Here is a 15,646-nt window from a genome sequence, read left to right on the forward strand (position 1 = left end):
ATGAACACAACGAACAAACACAGTCATTGCAATTCCACACTCCACGCGAGTCGCTCGCAGACCCACGCTCGCGCCTCCAGTGACTGCGCGCGCAATAGCGGCGCGGCGCTGCCTGTGCCCGGGGGCCACGGGGAGGCCGGACGAGAGCGAGCGTGCGTCACCGCGCTCAATCCGGGAGCCGAGTTAGACTCCACCGCCTCCTCCTCCTCGGAGCTCTCACCTCGCGTCCTGTACGGGACTCGCGGGCAGAAGCTGCGGGCGGGCGTCTTTACGCGTTTCTGCACTCGAGCCATGGCAGCGGAGCCCTGCAGCGCGTTTTACGCGGAGCCTTGGGACGGCACCGCGCCTCCCACGGGACAGCTGAACGCCACGCACTGGCCCCCGGGTTGCGACTACGGGGGGTACGACGTGGAGGACGAGAACGGGGCGCAGGGGCCCGGAGACCCGACGCTGCCCACGGCTCGCCTGCTCATCGGCGTGGCGTTGGGCACCACGATGCTCGTCTGCGGCGTGGGTAACGTGCTCTTCTGCGTGGCGCTACTGCGCTGCCGCCGCCTGCGCAACACCACGAACCTGCTCATCGCCAACCTCGCCGTGTCTGACCTCGTGGTGGCCGCCGTGTGCTGCCCCTTCGAGCTGGAGTACTATGTGGTGCGGAGGCTCACGTGGAGCCACGGGCCCCGGCTCTGCGCTGTGATCAACTACGTGCGTGCCGCCTCGCTCTACGTGTCCACCAATGCGCTCCTCGCCATCGCAGTGGACAGGTGCGTGCGCGCGAGACACCGGTCTCACGTGGGTGGTCATCTCCCGTCTCACGTAGGTGATCATCTCCCGTCTCACTGAGGGACCACCCTCTTGTCTCTTTATCGCCCAGTGATACTGCGAACACCGCACGTGATTCACACATTGGCAAATGAAAAATGTCATCCTCCACGGCTGTAACGCGTCAGTGTATCTTCCCGATTTATTATTAATATCCTGTGTTATTATCTGGATTGGCAGAGCTCCATGATCACTTGTCATCATTCTAACACCCCCTCGGGCTCCATTGCCTCGTGAGATGTCCACTTTTATCCCCATGAGATTGTCCACTCATTGCCTCATGACATTCAGCGACCTATCAGACAAATGCCTGAGTCTGCCACGGACTTTCTTAAATTTATCCTCTGCTTAAATTAGCTGAGATCTTCACTCAATGCCTCCAAGTTATCGCTTCACACTTCGCACGCAATGTCCCCATGAGATCTCAATCGCAAACCCATCACCCTGCCCACAGCTTCGCCTTCTCATTCACCAGCCCTCACGAGCACCGGGACCCTCACCACGAGGCTCCCGTCTCCGTCACACCCCGTACCCCCCACGCCCGCTCCGCCCTCTCTTGCCTCCTTCCGCAGGTATTTGGTGATCCTGCGGCCTCTCCAACCCCGCATGGCCCGGCGCACCACTGCCGCGCTGCTGGCCGCCGTGTGGGCCCTCTCCGCGCTGCTCGCGGTCCCAGCCGCGCGCTTCTCCACGGAGACGGCGCTGCCGGCCGCGGGCCCGCGCGACCCCGCGCAGCGCAAGTTCTGCGGGCAGATCTGGCCCGCGCAGAGCGCGCTGCTCTACAAGTCCTACTTCCTCACCGTGCTCAGCGCGCAGTTCGTGGCGCCCGTGCTCGCCATGAGCTTCTGCTACGCGTGCATCGCCAAGGAGCTGTGGTTCAAGGTGGGACGGTGTCCCTCGCTCGTTCACTCGGTGTCCCTAACTCATTCCCTCGGTGTCCCTCGTTCATTCCCTCGACCCCCCTTACTCATTCCCTTGGCGTCCCTCACTCATTCCCTCGGCCACTCTCGCTCATTCCTTCAGCCCCCTCACTCATTCCCTCGACTCCCCTCGTTAATTTCCTCGACCCCCCTCACTCATTCCCTCGGCGTTCCTCACTCATTCCCTCGGCCCCCCTCACTCATTTCCTCGGCCCCTTTCACTCATTCCTTCGGCCTCCCTCACTCATTCCCTCGGCCCCCCTCACTCATTTCCTCGGCCCCTCTCACTCATTCCTTCGGCCTCCCTCACTCATTCCCTCGGCGTCCCTCACTCATTCCCTCCGCGTCCCTCACTCATTCCCTCAGCCCCCCTCACTCATTCCCTCGGCCCCCCTCACTCATTCCCTCAGCCCCCCTCACTCATTCCCTCGGCCCCCTCACTCATTCCCTCGCCCTCCCTCACTCATTCCCTCAGCGTCCCTCGCTCATTCCCTCGGCCCCCCTCACTCATTCCCTCGGCCCCCCTCACTCATTCCCTCGGCCCCCCTCACTCATTCCCTCGGCGTCCCTCACTCATTCCCTCGGCCCCCCTCACTCATTTCCTCGGCCCCTCTCACTCATTCCTTCGGCCTCCCTCACTCATTCCCTCGGCCCCCCTCACTCATTTCCTCGGCCCCTCTCACTCATTTCTTCGGCCTCCCTCACTCATTCCCTCGGCGTCCCTCACTCATTCCCTCCGCGTCCCTCACTCATTCCCTCAGCCCCCCTCACTCATTCCCTCGGCCCCCCTCACTCATTCCCTCAGCCCCCCTCACTCATTCCCTCGGCCCCCTCACTCATTCCCTCGCCCTCCCTCACTCATTCCCTCAGCGTCCCTCGCTCATTCCCTCGGCCCCCCTCACTCATTCCCTCGGCGTCTCTCACTCATTCCCTCGGCCCCCCTCACTCATTCCCTCAGCATCCCTCACTCATTCCCTCGGCGTCCCTCACTCATTCCCTCGGCCCCCTCACTCATTCCCTCGGCATCCCTCACTCATTCCCTCGACCCCGTCACTCATTCCCTCGGCCCCCTCACTCATTCCCTCGACCCCGTCACTCATTCCCTCGGCCCCCTCACTCATTCCCTCGACCCCGTCACTCATTCCCTCGGCCCCCTCACTCATTCCCTCGGCCCCCTCACTCATTCCCTCGACCCCCCTCACTCATTCCCTCGGCCCCCCTCACTCATTCCCTCAGCGTCCCTCACTCATTCCCTCGACCCCCCTCACTCATTCCCACGGCGTCCCTCGCTCATTCTCTCGACCCCCCTCACTCATTCCCTTGGCGTCCCTCACTCATTTCCTCGACCCCCCTCACTCATTCCCACGGCGTCCCTCGCTCATTCCTTCGACCCCCTCACTCATTCCCACGGCGTCCCTCGCTCATTCCCTCGACCCCCTCACTCATTCCCTCGGCGTCCCTCACTCATTCCCTCGACCCCCCTCACTCATTCCCACGGCGTCCCTCGCTCATTCCCTCAGCCCCCCTCACTCATTCCCTCGGCGTCCCTCACTCATTCCCTCCGCGTCCCTCGCTCATTCCCTCGACCCCCTCACTCATTCCCACGGCGTCCCTCACTCATTCCCTCAGCCCCCCTCACTCATTCCCTCGGCGTCCCTCACTCATTCCCTCGACCCCCCTCACTCATTCCTACGGCGTCCCTCGCTCATTCCCTCGACCCCCTCACTCATTCCCACGGCGTCCCTCACTCATTCCCTCAGCCCCCCTCACTCATTCCCTCGGCGTCCCTCACTCATTCCCTCGACCCCCCTCACTCATTCCTACGGCGTCCCTCGCTCATTCCCTCGACCCCCCTCACTCATTCCCTCGGCGTCCCTCACTCATTCCCTCCGCGTCCCTCGCTCATTCCCTCGACCCCCTCACTCATTCCCACGGCGTCCCTCACTCATTCCCTCAGCCCCCCTCACTCATTCCCTCGGCGTCCCTCACTCATTCCCTCGACCCCCCTCACTCATTCCTACGGCGTCCCTCGCTCATTCCCTCGACCCCCTCACTCATTCCCACGGCGTCCCTCACTCATTCCCTCAGCCCCCCTCACTCATTCCCTCGGCGTCCCTCACTCATTCCCTCGACCCCCCTCACTCATTCCTACGCCGTCCCTCGCTCATTCCCTCGGCCCCCTCACTCATTCCCTCGGCCCCCCTCACTCATTCCCTCGACCCCCCTCACTCATTCCCACGGCGTCCCTCGCCCGTTCCATCATTCCTCTGCGCCGTGGCTCTGCTCACCGATTCCCTGCTGCTTGTGCCCCATTATAACGCGCAGTGGCTGCGATGAGCGGTGTCCCCTGGTGGGGACACGAGAACAAGGCGCGTGCGATGCGCGCGGCGTCTAAATGCGACGCCACATTCGAGGAGGCTGCGTGGAATCGGTGGACACTTTTTTTTTAGAATAGGTTTTCTCCTTGTTTCTGGCAACGAAACAGGTGTTGAGATGTTAAAGCGCCAAACTGAAACCTTTTACCAGGAATCATGTCTGCATTAACCACAATACTTGTGGTCAGAATGCAAACAAATACATACTCTGATAACACTGGTCAACGGTTTTAATGTAATTTCGGGGTGCTGATTCCAAATCTGGCATCAGTTTTTGTCTATCACATCAGGTTTTTGAGATATCAAATATTGCATTTTCAATCAAAACTGCGGAAGAAAAATATTAAATAAATGTGGATATCTACATAAAATGATATTATAAACACACTATTCTAAAAATACAGCACCATATTTTAACACTAAAGCAGTCACTGACTCGCAACAACTTGCAATCGTAAGTGACAGAGTTAATTTCGGGTAAAATCAATGAAATTGGGGTATGCCGATAGCATAAAAATGAGATGTGATAGAGGAAATCTGAAATCAGATTTAGAATCAGCACCCTGAAATTAGTCTAAAACAGCTGCAAAAGTCCAGGCCAGAAAAAAATGTTTTTTTTTTTGTTGACCAGTGTAATATATGCATTGTCTTTGAAACTGATTGGTCCACACTTTTGTTCTTGCCTTCTTCCACAAGCGACGTCAACAAATTCGTCTCGAGTGGAGCGGCGGGTTAGGACATTGCGCTTTGAACCCTACGTGCGCCTGACATCAGTAGCGAGTGGTATCTGAACGAATCCCAGGGCCCATGCCCGCACTTTACTGACACGCACTCGCCAGTGCGGTGGTAGATGCCCGATAAAACCCGCACGACAGACATCGCGTGGTAAGTGAAACGACACGGGAATGTAAACAATACTCGCGACGCGAAAAATAAAAAATAGGCGTTTACCCCTCTCTGGCAATAAAAGAGGCGTTCAGATATCCAAATAGAAAGATTTTGGAAGGAATCAAAGTCTAAAAAAATAACCCGTAAAAACAAAGTTTTTCACTATAAATCCTTTGTATGCGTGGCGGCTAGAGTCCTCTCGTCCTCTGGCTTGAGATGGCTGCCACCTATGGGTCAGATGATTGCCTGCCACCATTAAGCAATTGGTAATTAAATATACATTTTTTTCCCTAAAAAGTGTAAAATTTTGGAAAAAATTTTCACGAAAATACATTGTCACGCACAACGAGTCTGTGTGCAAAATGCCAGCTCGATTGGATCACGGGAAGTGGGTTAAAAACGACCGAAAGATTTGCACGGTCGTAAGCGCGCAAGCAAGCAAGCAAGTGAACTTAATATAAAGGATTTAAAAAAATGTCCACCATCAGATATTCGCCACAGGCGTCGCTGTGCGTGGTGTCTACCGAGGCATCTCGCACGCGTGCTGACGGCTCCCGTGTGACACCCAGAGACCCTGGGGAGAGGGGGGGGGGCCTTATAATCCACGTGGAATCCAGACGTACACGGCGGTCATCTTCCTCGCCCACACAGCCCTCACCCCACAAAGCGTGGAGCGGCCTGTCCAACACCGTGCGCTCACCACCACTCAACCCCCCAACTCCCCACTCACTCAACCCCCCCCCAACTCTCCACTCACTCATCCCCCCCCAACTCCCCACTCACTCATCCCCCCCCAACTCCCCACTCACTCAACCCCCCCCCAACTCTCCACTCACTCATCCCCCCCCCCCAACTCTCCACTCACTCATCCCCCCCCAACTCTCCACTCACTCATCCCCCCCCAACTCTCCACTCACTCATCCCCCCCCAACTCTCCACTCACTCATCCCCCCCCAACTCCCCACTCACTCATCCCCCCCAACTCCCCACTCACTCATCCCCCCCCAACTCTCCACTCACTCAACCCCCCCCCCCCCAACTCTCCACTCACTCAACCCCCCCCAACTCTCCACTCACTCAACCCCCCCCCCCCCAACTCTCCACTCACTCAAACCCCTCCCCCTCATATATAGACAAAGATCCCTCCCATATTAGAATGAAACATGTTGGGAGCAAGTTCTGTTAGCGAGCACCTATTGTGGCCGAGATGGCACACGAGAAGGGGTAGGTGGTCAGAACCATGCACAGCCGATTCTCCCCAATGCGGAGGTTGTCACATGGCACAAGGTATTTATTTAAGGCCGAGTCGATCTACAGGAACGGCCCAGGACTGGTTCACATATTCGTCACCGTTGTATGCCGTGAGCGGGAATCGAACTCGGCTCGCCGGGATCGTTAGCGCAGTGCGCTAACCGCTGCACTACCGCTCCCACTCACCCCCCCCTCCCTCCCCCCTCCTTCCCCCCTCCTTCCCCCCTCCCTCCCCCCTCCTTCCCCCTCCTTCCCCCTCCTTCCCCCCTCCCTCCCCCCTCCTTCCCCCCTCCCTCCCCCACTCACCTTTTCATTGCTTTCACAATTGGCCGAAGCGTTTTGAGACGGGAAAGATGTTTCATGGGATGATGATGGATGACGGAGAACGCTGGCTACAATGGATGGGTAGAAATATGAAGCAGGCTTAGGTGGTGGTAGCGGTCATCTGATAAGTAACGAATCAGTATGTGGTGGCGAACGAGAGCAATGGGGTGGAGCAGTGCGTCATGAAGGAGCTCATTGTGAATACAACTAATAATTGGCGAGTTATAAATGAGTGAATGTGGTCATTAGTGATGAAGCATGGTTGTGAATGTGCATCTGTACATGAGCGGCACAAATTCATCAGTAGCGCCGTTGAGAGCCTAATAAATGACTAATGTGGGATTATAAATAGCAATCAACGCGCCACCTGCCGCGAAAATCTGGCAGGACCCTCCCGTAGAAGAGTCACGAGTCTCGGTCCGGCTTTCCTGGGAAACCAAGAGGAATACAAAGACACAAAGCAGACACTACGGCCTCGCTCAACCCTCCATCAGCCACGCGGTCTTGTTGGGGAGAGCGCATACAATCCGCAGCTTTTGTTCAACGCAAGGGGCCGATTTCAACATTCGGCGACATCGTCAGCTGTTTTCGAAGCAATTGCTCGTGAACTGGCATATGTATCGGTTAAGGAGAGACTACGCCGAGAGTAGGAGGCGTAGTGTCTGCGTGTTTATGCTACTCGTACCCAGCGCAGCGACCCGACATGATGACACGGTGTTAGTTATGAGCAGATTGCACCCATTCACGTACAGCACGCTCCGTCATTCGTGACCACGTTCACTCGTTCATAACGCTCATTAAAAAAACCACACACACACAAATCACGCTCACCAGCAATTCGTTTCGACTTAAAACTTTCGTGACTGCAGGAATTCATATTCTTTGGTTCTTTTCGGTAAAGTCCCGTAGATCGAAAGTAAATGAAGTGAATAAAAAGAATCAAATAAATCAATAATAAACCCACGACGTTTCGAATCGCAACACAAGCGGTAGTCAACACAAGCGGTCGTCATCAGGACCGCTTGTGTTGATGACGACCGCTTGTGTTGCGATCAAAACGTCGTGGGTTTATTATTTTTATTTTATTTTTTATTTTATTCACTTTTTTATTTTTTTCAATCTACGTGACTTTACCGAAAGAACCAAAGAATACAGTAATTTGTTGTATTCATAAGAAATATATCCATCCATTCATTAATTCACGCGACGCTAATGATTTGTGTGCGTTAACATGTGAGCGTGCTAATGAATGACTATGGTTTAGGAGCGAAAGAGTGCGCGTGTTTACGAGTGAGCGAAGGAGCGAGCCGAGTCGAGTCTCTGATGACCCCCCCCCCACCACCCCCCACCCCCCCCCTACCTCCCCCCCACCACCACTTCCCCGACACAGCGCGTGCCAGGCCACCAAACGGAGCAGGCGCGTCGCCGGCTGCGTTCGCGGCGGCGCGGGGTGGTGGCGCTCGTGGGACTCCTGGGCGCCTTCGTGCTCTGCTGGGCGCCCTTCTACGGCTTCGCGCTCGTGCGCGACTTCTTCCCCGCGCTGCTGCTGCGCCAGCGCCACTACATCACCGTCTTCTACGCGGTGCAGTGCGTGGCCGTGAGCAACAGCGCCGTGAGCACCGTGCTCGTGGTCACGCTCAAGCCCGACGCGCTGCTCGCGCACGCACTGCGGCCCTGCCTGCGACGGGGGCCGAGCGGCCGCGCCGCGGTGCCGGCCCCCGCGGTCGTGGCCACGGCTTCGGCCACTGCGCCGAGCAGCCCGGTCGGCGTGGAGCTCAAGTGCACGGCGGTGTCGGACGCGTGATGGGTGGCGTGGAGGGGTGGAGGGGTGGGGGGTGACGCGGCTGCTTCACTCGAATTCAAGCTCGTCGTGGTTGGGGCGCATTTTTCGTTTCTGTTTGGACGTGGGGAGTCGCGATTTATTCACGGCGAGTATCGGGGGTTTAGAATGCCGCTGTGAATTTGTGAGTTGCGGCTAGGTGCCGCTAATTCATTAATGATGTTAATTGTGGGGTGGGGGGGATTTTAATGAGTGGTCTCGTTCACTCGCGCTGAGGATGAGCGGAGCGCGCAAATTGCGTGGCGATGTTCCTCGCTGCCTCCAGTGCTCGCGACCTATCACCACCACCACCACCCACAAGGGCACACAGCTTGCCGTAATTACCAATCGTCAAGTGCATCGTGAAACGTGGAGCGAATTGATTTGCGTCTCAATCGCAGAATGGGTGCACAGAAAGAAAAAAACGCTGTACCGTGGAGGTGCTGGGTGAGGCGGCGGCTGGTAGGGGGGGGGAGGGGTATCAGGGTGAATGATTTAAGCGAAGCGCATCCCGCGCACCGGGAGCTTTCACCGCGCACCTTCCTCCACTGGCCGTCATTTCATTGCCGCTAATTGTGAGAAGCGTGACGCTTTCTGCAGAGACGGGGGGGGGGGGGGTGTCTCCGTATCCTCAACACTCACGAGCACCCCCCGCTCCCCTGCCGAACCCCCCAGAAACCTCGTGTAACCCCTCGTCTCTCTCTCTCTGATGTCGAGGTCACGATCTCGCCAATGCAGCCTAAATTTATCCACAGGTCGCGTGATCGATCAGAGTATTTACAATTACCCCACGCCACCGCTGCCACATGACCAATTACCAGGGTCATTATACAATCGTACTAACAGCAGCGCGCGCAGTGACCTCGCCCTGTCGGACCCGCCACGTGGATTATTATTCGCGACGGAAAAAGGCCGCGTCGGGTCGCTCGGCACGCGGAACCGTGCCCGCGGCTCGGGTGGAGGCGAGGGGCACTCAACTCGCCAGAAGGGGAGCCCCCCCTCGCCCTCTGTGTGTGCTTGAGATGGAGCAAGAGAAGGCATCACAGCTTCGGCGCGTAGCTAATACACACACCCCCTCCCCACCACCTCCGCTGTTACATTCCCGCGTTCATTACATTGTGTAACAAAAACAAATTTGCTCCTGGGTAGTAAGTGTTATTTCCTAATTGCTTATGCCTTAAAAGTACAGAAAATGGCTATTATTCCCCACAAACCTTGCGTTTGTGACCAGGAGAGTGATATTTTGAAATTTACCTATTTTTAATGAGAAAACGTGGTGTGCATTTGTAGTGACTGTGATTGTCACTGTGTGGTGCCGGGCTTACGAAGCCACGGCGGTTAATGTGCCGACATTATGTGTAGCCCGCTTGCTGGGCGCAGTACCACCAGCCCTAGCGGGGCTTGGGTGAGCGCTGGTCAGCGCGGAGACATCGTGAACAGTGTGCGGTGCGGGCTCCCGTGAGGGAGCGAGAGGGAGCGTCAGCCAGCCAGGGTTACCTCGGGGCACGATACGCTGGCTGACCTGCCGACACGTGACCGGATGATATTGGAGGGGTGCCACCGGTGGACGGGGGCCGCTGGGCGGTCACGTGGTCCAAAAGAGCTCTCGGGAACCTTCGAGAAAGAGCTCGAGAGAGATCTGGAAGGTGGGCGGGGCGAAGGGCGGAGCCAGCCCCAGCCCAGGGGGGTATAACGAGGGCCCCGTGAGGAGCTCGAGGTTCTTCGTGCTGCTGATGAAGAAGATTCACGTCGGGGAGAAGAAGCCTCTAGCCAAGCGGCCCGGGACCCAGTTTGTGGTCCAGGCCGGGATAGCGAACCGTGTCTAGTTCTGCCGTAGCGTGGCTAGATGGGCAGTCGAGACCCGAGTGTAGATTGTGTGATGTTGCGTTAAGTTTACGTAATGTATAGTGTTGCTCCCAAGATAACGTCTGCGACTCAATTGGACTCACGACACATTTGTGTGATTCCTTCACGTAAAGTCCTGGTCACAAAAGCAAAGTTTGTGGGGAATAATAGCCATTTTCTATACTATTGAGGCATAAGCGATTAGAAAATAACACTTACTACCCTGGAACGGAAATCGTGTTACATAGTGATAATTATCGCGGCCAATTGCCTTCGGGAGGTCCTGGGCATCGTCAGGGTTCCCCGCTTGCATGCGACTCACTGAAGCGACCTCGCGTTTATTTCGAGGGGATTACTTACCTGGGGATAAGCGGCTCTGCGTACGGGTTTTGTTGTTGCTGCTGCTGTTGTTGTTGTTTTAAAGTAGGATTCGTAAACAGTATATGTGTGTAGCGGTTAGCGCTACGCTGCGCTACGAACCCGGTGTCCCGAGTTCGAGTCCCGCTCGCGGCCAACACCGGTGACGATTATCTGAACCGGTCCTGGGCCTCCCCTAGGTAAACTCAGCCTCAAATGAATATTTTGTGCGGTTGTGTAAACATTGCCACTATGGAGACAAAGGCGGTCGTCATAGGTGCTCGCTAACAGCGCTTGCCCCAACAATCAGTTCAGGCTATAGGGAGGATCTTGATTTGAAGCTTTCGTAACTGCAGGAATCCATACTCGTTGGTTCTTTCGGTAAAGTCATGTAGGTAGAAAAATAAAATGAAACAAAAAATAATACATCACGACGTTTCGATCGCAACACAAGTGGTCATCCTCAGGCGGAAAAATATAAACAAGCAGTGGTACTGCTGAACCAGCGAGAGAGCTGCTACAACAAGAGGTTATTTTCGTGGCGATGGGAAAGCAAGCGGGATCTGAGCTGGAAAGGAATTCCATCCCCGGACGCAAGCACGTCAGTTGTGTTAATGAGGGAGATTAGGGAGAGAGAGATTAGGGAGAGAGATTAGCATGAAATTAACTTCCGTCGCTGCATTAGAGTATCGTCCCCGCATATGCGCACAACAGCAGTGTTAATGGGAGATTAGCACTATGTTGATGGGAGAGATTAGCCTCGGTGTAGCAATGGTTCTGGCTGTGGGATGGGCTTTGTGTCTCACTGACGCGATCATTGTTTCGGTGGTTCACTTGCGTGGACGCGCTTGCCTCACAGCAAAGTTGGCAGAGCTGCAGCTTGTGTTACACATAGACATGACATTAACTTGCTAATCCACCTAATCTCCCTGCCTAATATCTCCCATCAACATAGTGCTAATCTCCCATTAACACTGCTGTGGTGCTCATCTCTCTCTCCCTATTCTCCCCCATTAACACAACTGACGTGCTTGCGTCCATGGATGGAATTCCTTTCCAGCTCAGAATCCGCTTGCTTGCCCATCGCCACATAAAAAAACCTCTTGTTGTAACAGCTCTCTCGCTGGTTCAGCAGTACCACTGCTTGTTTATATTTTTTCCGCCTGAGGACGACCGCTTGTGTTGCGATCGAAACATCGTGATATATTATTTTTTGTTTTTATTTTTCTACCTACGTGACTTTGCCGAAAAAACCAAAGAGTATGAGGAGGATATTTGTCTTTGTATATATATACGGCAGTAGGGTGCGAAGTGTAGTGGTGAGCGCATTACGCTACAAACCCGGTAACCCACGTTTGATTCCCGCTAACGACCAAAAACAATGGTCAATATTTACACCGGTCCTGTGTCTCCCCTAGGTCGACTCGGTGTTAAATGAGTACCTGGTGCGGTGTGTAAACATCGGCACTGGGCGCGGTGTTGGTCACCCACTCCCTCGTGCGTCGTGTCTGACTTAATTGATGCCACTCGCAAAAAGCACTTGCCCCAACAGCCTGTTAAAGGCTATACGGGGGATACTTATCTTTGCAAAAAAAATGCGAGTGAATTTAGCGGGAGGTAACGATCCTCTTTAAAATAAAAAAACACATGGTGGGCTACAGAAATTGGGTCTGTGGAATTGGCTGCGTAAATTGTATATTGGAGGGGGTGGTTCGAGGTGGGTGAATTCAAATCTTTTAAGTGACGAGAAAACCCATGGCGACCGAAATCAAAATCGCGCTTGGAAACAAATCTAGATTAAAATACAAGTCAGTTGTATTATTGTATCGAAGGACGGTGAGAGATGGCTCTACGGCTTTGGCATTGATCATGGCTGATGATGATGATATATGTCAATGTGAGCCATCTCGTCGAGCCTGCGGCGGTTTCTGTCATCGGCATGGCGGATGAGTCGCTGTGCCTTGCTGACAGATGCACGTGGGCATCACGACCCGTGCCCGAACGTAACTCCGAAAGCTTCGCGAAGCCCACGCCAGTCCACCGGGCGACTTCAGACATCACCGTGCTAACCCGTGAGCTACATTCCGCGTTCCCGATCCGTCCCCACACCACTCGCCCCCTCGATTTCCTCCGTGAAAAATTATAGCCCCGGGCCTTCTGGCCCTTCCCGGCCTTCCTTTAGAAAATGCTCAGCGTTGAGCGATAATGGGGCTAGCGATGACAAGTGGCGGCCATGAGATGGCAGTAGGCCTAGAAACAATGCGTGTCATCCTGCAGATGATTCATTCTTCACCGATCCACCCGTGGAATGAAAACACAGTTTAGGTGCGTGGCGTTGAGTGTTTAGCTCCTCGGATGCGTGCGTGGGATGTTCCGGGTACTCCGGTTTCCTAGCTCATTAAGTCAAACACTCGTAAACATAATAAGCTAAACATCCCAATAAATCAAGACTCCTCTTTAAATGAGATACAATGAGAATCAGCTTGCTAATGGAATTAAGGGACTTTTAATTAAACTGGCAACACACGAATCCAGCAGTGAATTGATAAAGGGCTTCCCAAAACGAGAGCCAATGTATGAAAAATGTTAATCCGTGGGCGTAATGGAGGCGTTTCGCCTAATTATCTGTTCCGAGAACTCTGCGTTTTGAGCGCAGTCGGTGTAACGCGGCCATGCCGTTCTACCACGGGCACATTAATTATCGCGACCCTCTGTGTGGCGAGCGAACGCAGCACTCACTGCCTCGCAACCACACACTCGCGCAAATCACCCCAGCGCGCACGCGGTGAAGAGTCCTCCAGGAAGGCCCTTGTGCGAGACGGTTCCATGGAGACAACGTCCCACTCATTAAAGCCGCCACGCGTGGTGCTGACCACACAGAGAGCGCAGGGGTGCGGAATCATTCAATTTTTTTTTCTTTTTGCGGGCCCAATATGACCTTCCACCACCCATTAAAGCGCAAGCTCACACATTATCCACGAATAATCACGCGAATAATCACGAGCGTTCGCCTTTACCGAAGGAGCTCAGATTTGAAAGTGCTGCCCTGTGAAATACCCCCCCCCCCTCCGCCCCCACCGAGTAGCCCTAGGGCAGCAGCTCAGAGGCTTGCTGTGACGGATACATTTTGCTTGCGGCCCGCTGCCAAGCGGGTCCGGCTCATGGAGCCCGCGGGGGCCTGTGAAATTAATTCGTGTCGGTCCGTGGACTGTAAGCTCCCGCCCTCTATACCTTCGAGACCACTGGACTAAAATAACTGCTGTCACCGGGCACCTTTTTGAAGCCGGAAATGACAGACGAACGGCGATTGTGACCAGCACCACGCCCGGCCGTCTTTATCTCTCTCTCCCCCCCCCCAGTGCTTGAGAGTAAAGACCGCACCGGGCGGTACACGTTCACCGAGGGGAGGCCCCCCGGACACGCCACTGATGTGAGCCGTGATCCGGAATCGAGCTCAGGTCACCGAGTTCCTAGAACAGCGTTGGTCACGTACACAGCCTTATAGCCTGAACAGACTCTTTGTCGCAAGTGCTGTGAGCGAGGGACCTATGAAATCCGGCACGGCACACGAGTGGGTTGGTGGCCAGAACCACGCCCGGCCGCCTTTGTCTCTCGAGTGGCGATGTCTATACACCTGCACCCGGTAGTAAATTGAGGCTAAGTCGACATAATGGAGGACCAACACGGGTTCAGATAATTATCACTTGTGTTGGCCGTGAGCGGGAAGAGAACGTGGGTTTCCGGGTTCCTAGCGCAGCGCGCTATCCAATACACGACCATTACCCACAAACATACATCCACAGATATATATGCACCCACATACACACAGGTACATACACACATACATACACACAGATGCATATATATACGCATACATACGAATATGCACACACGTGCAAAGTGAATACAACAAAATGACCCATGAAAAGCAAAAAAAAACGATGGTGCTGTGGTCAGTTCTCGTGTAGATGGATCCGTCTTTACAATTTGGTTTTCCGAGTGTCGATTAAACAAGCATCAGTTCGCTGTGGGTATGTGGGCAAGAGAAGGGACATTCTGGAATCGCGTTACAGTGTCAAGTGACAATTCATCGTGTATTTATTTACGGTAAACATTGTTAAATTTGCATGTCCCGTGGAAACGTTATTTGTCATCAAATTGTAAAACAAAATAAAAATAGCATTTTTTTTGGTGAAAATGTTTCTGCTTAAGTATAGTGTTTCAATACTGTCCAGGTATACTATTTCGTAATACAGAATGAAGTGACCGCATTGCTGTGCTTTAAAAAAAAAAACGCTCGTTCACACAGGAGGGATACCGGCTGTTGGTCAAGACTAATGACGGAGTGGCGGCCAAAGGAGGGGAACGCGCTCGTGTACACCGTGGATACTGCACGTTGACATCAATCCCTTTGTGAAGGCGCTAGAAGGTTTTTTTTACACGGCAGGCATCGTGAGAGATGGTGACGATTTGGAGAGAGAGAGGCCGTCATCCATCAGTGGAGTGGCGGTGGTGATGATGATACAGATGTAGGGCTGCTAGAAATTATTGATTGTCGTAAAATATTAATGCGGTGCATGCACAGATATGGGCTTCAAATTAGACAGCACGTAGAATGGCCCTGGTGGGTCAGGGAGCTGATACCGGACTCGAGACACCGAGGACCTGGGATTGAATCCTGGTTTAAGCCGCCCGTGGTTAACTGCTTACACTGGTCAACACACTTTTTCTGGCATAAGGTATTCAAACGGTTTTAAGGTAATTTTGGGGTGCTGATTCCAAATCTGGCATCAGTTTTCGTCTATCACATCAGGTTTTTGAGATATCAAATGTTGCATTTTCAATAAAAATTGCAGAAGAAAAATATTAAATAAATGTGGATATCTACATAAAATGATATTATGAACACACTATCCTAAAAATACAGCACCATATTTTAACACTAAAGCAGTCACTGACTCGCAACAACCTGCAATCATAAGTGACAGAGTTAATTTCGGGTAAAATCAATTAAAAAGGGGTATGCCGATAGCATAAAAATGAGA

General features: G+C 54.0%; 1 protein-coding gene across 1 annotated transcript; it reads left to right on the forward strand.

Annotated features, from left to right (window-relative positions):
* LOC133346882 (prokineticin receptor 2-like) lies at nucleotides 1-14,732 on the forward strand. Its single transcript, XM_061558711.1, has 4 exons — nucleotides 1-764; nucleotides 1,395-1,704; nucleotides 7,971-8,230; nucleotides 12,398-14,732. Exons 1-4 carry the CDS (start codon nucleotides 1-3, stop codon nucleotides 12,549-12,551), a joined length of 1,488 nt encoding a protein of 495 aa, XP_061414695.1. The 3' UTR covers nucleotides 12,552-14,732.
* The last annotated feature ends 914 nt before the right edge of the window (nucleotides 14,733-15,646 follow it).

The sequence above is a fragment of the Lethenteron reissneri genome, chromosome 25 (genome assembly GCF_015708825.2).
Source record: "Lethenteron reissneri isolate LAM-NWPU_2019-01 chromosome 25, ASM1570882v1, whole genome shotgun sequence".
Classification (NCBI taxonomy): domain Eukaryota; kingdom Metazoa; phylum Chordata; class Hyperoartia; order Petromyzontiformes; family Petromyzontidae; genus Lethenteron; species Lethenteron reissneri.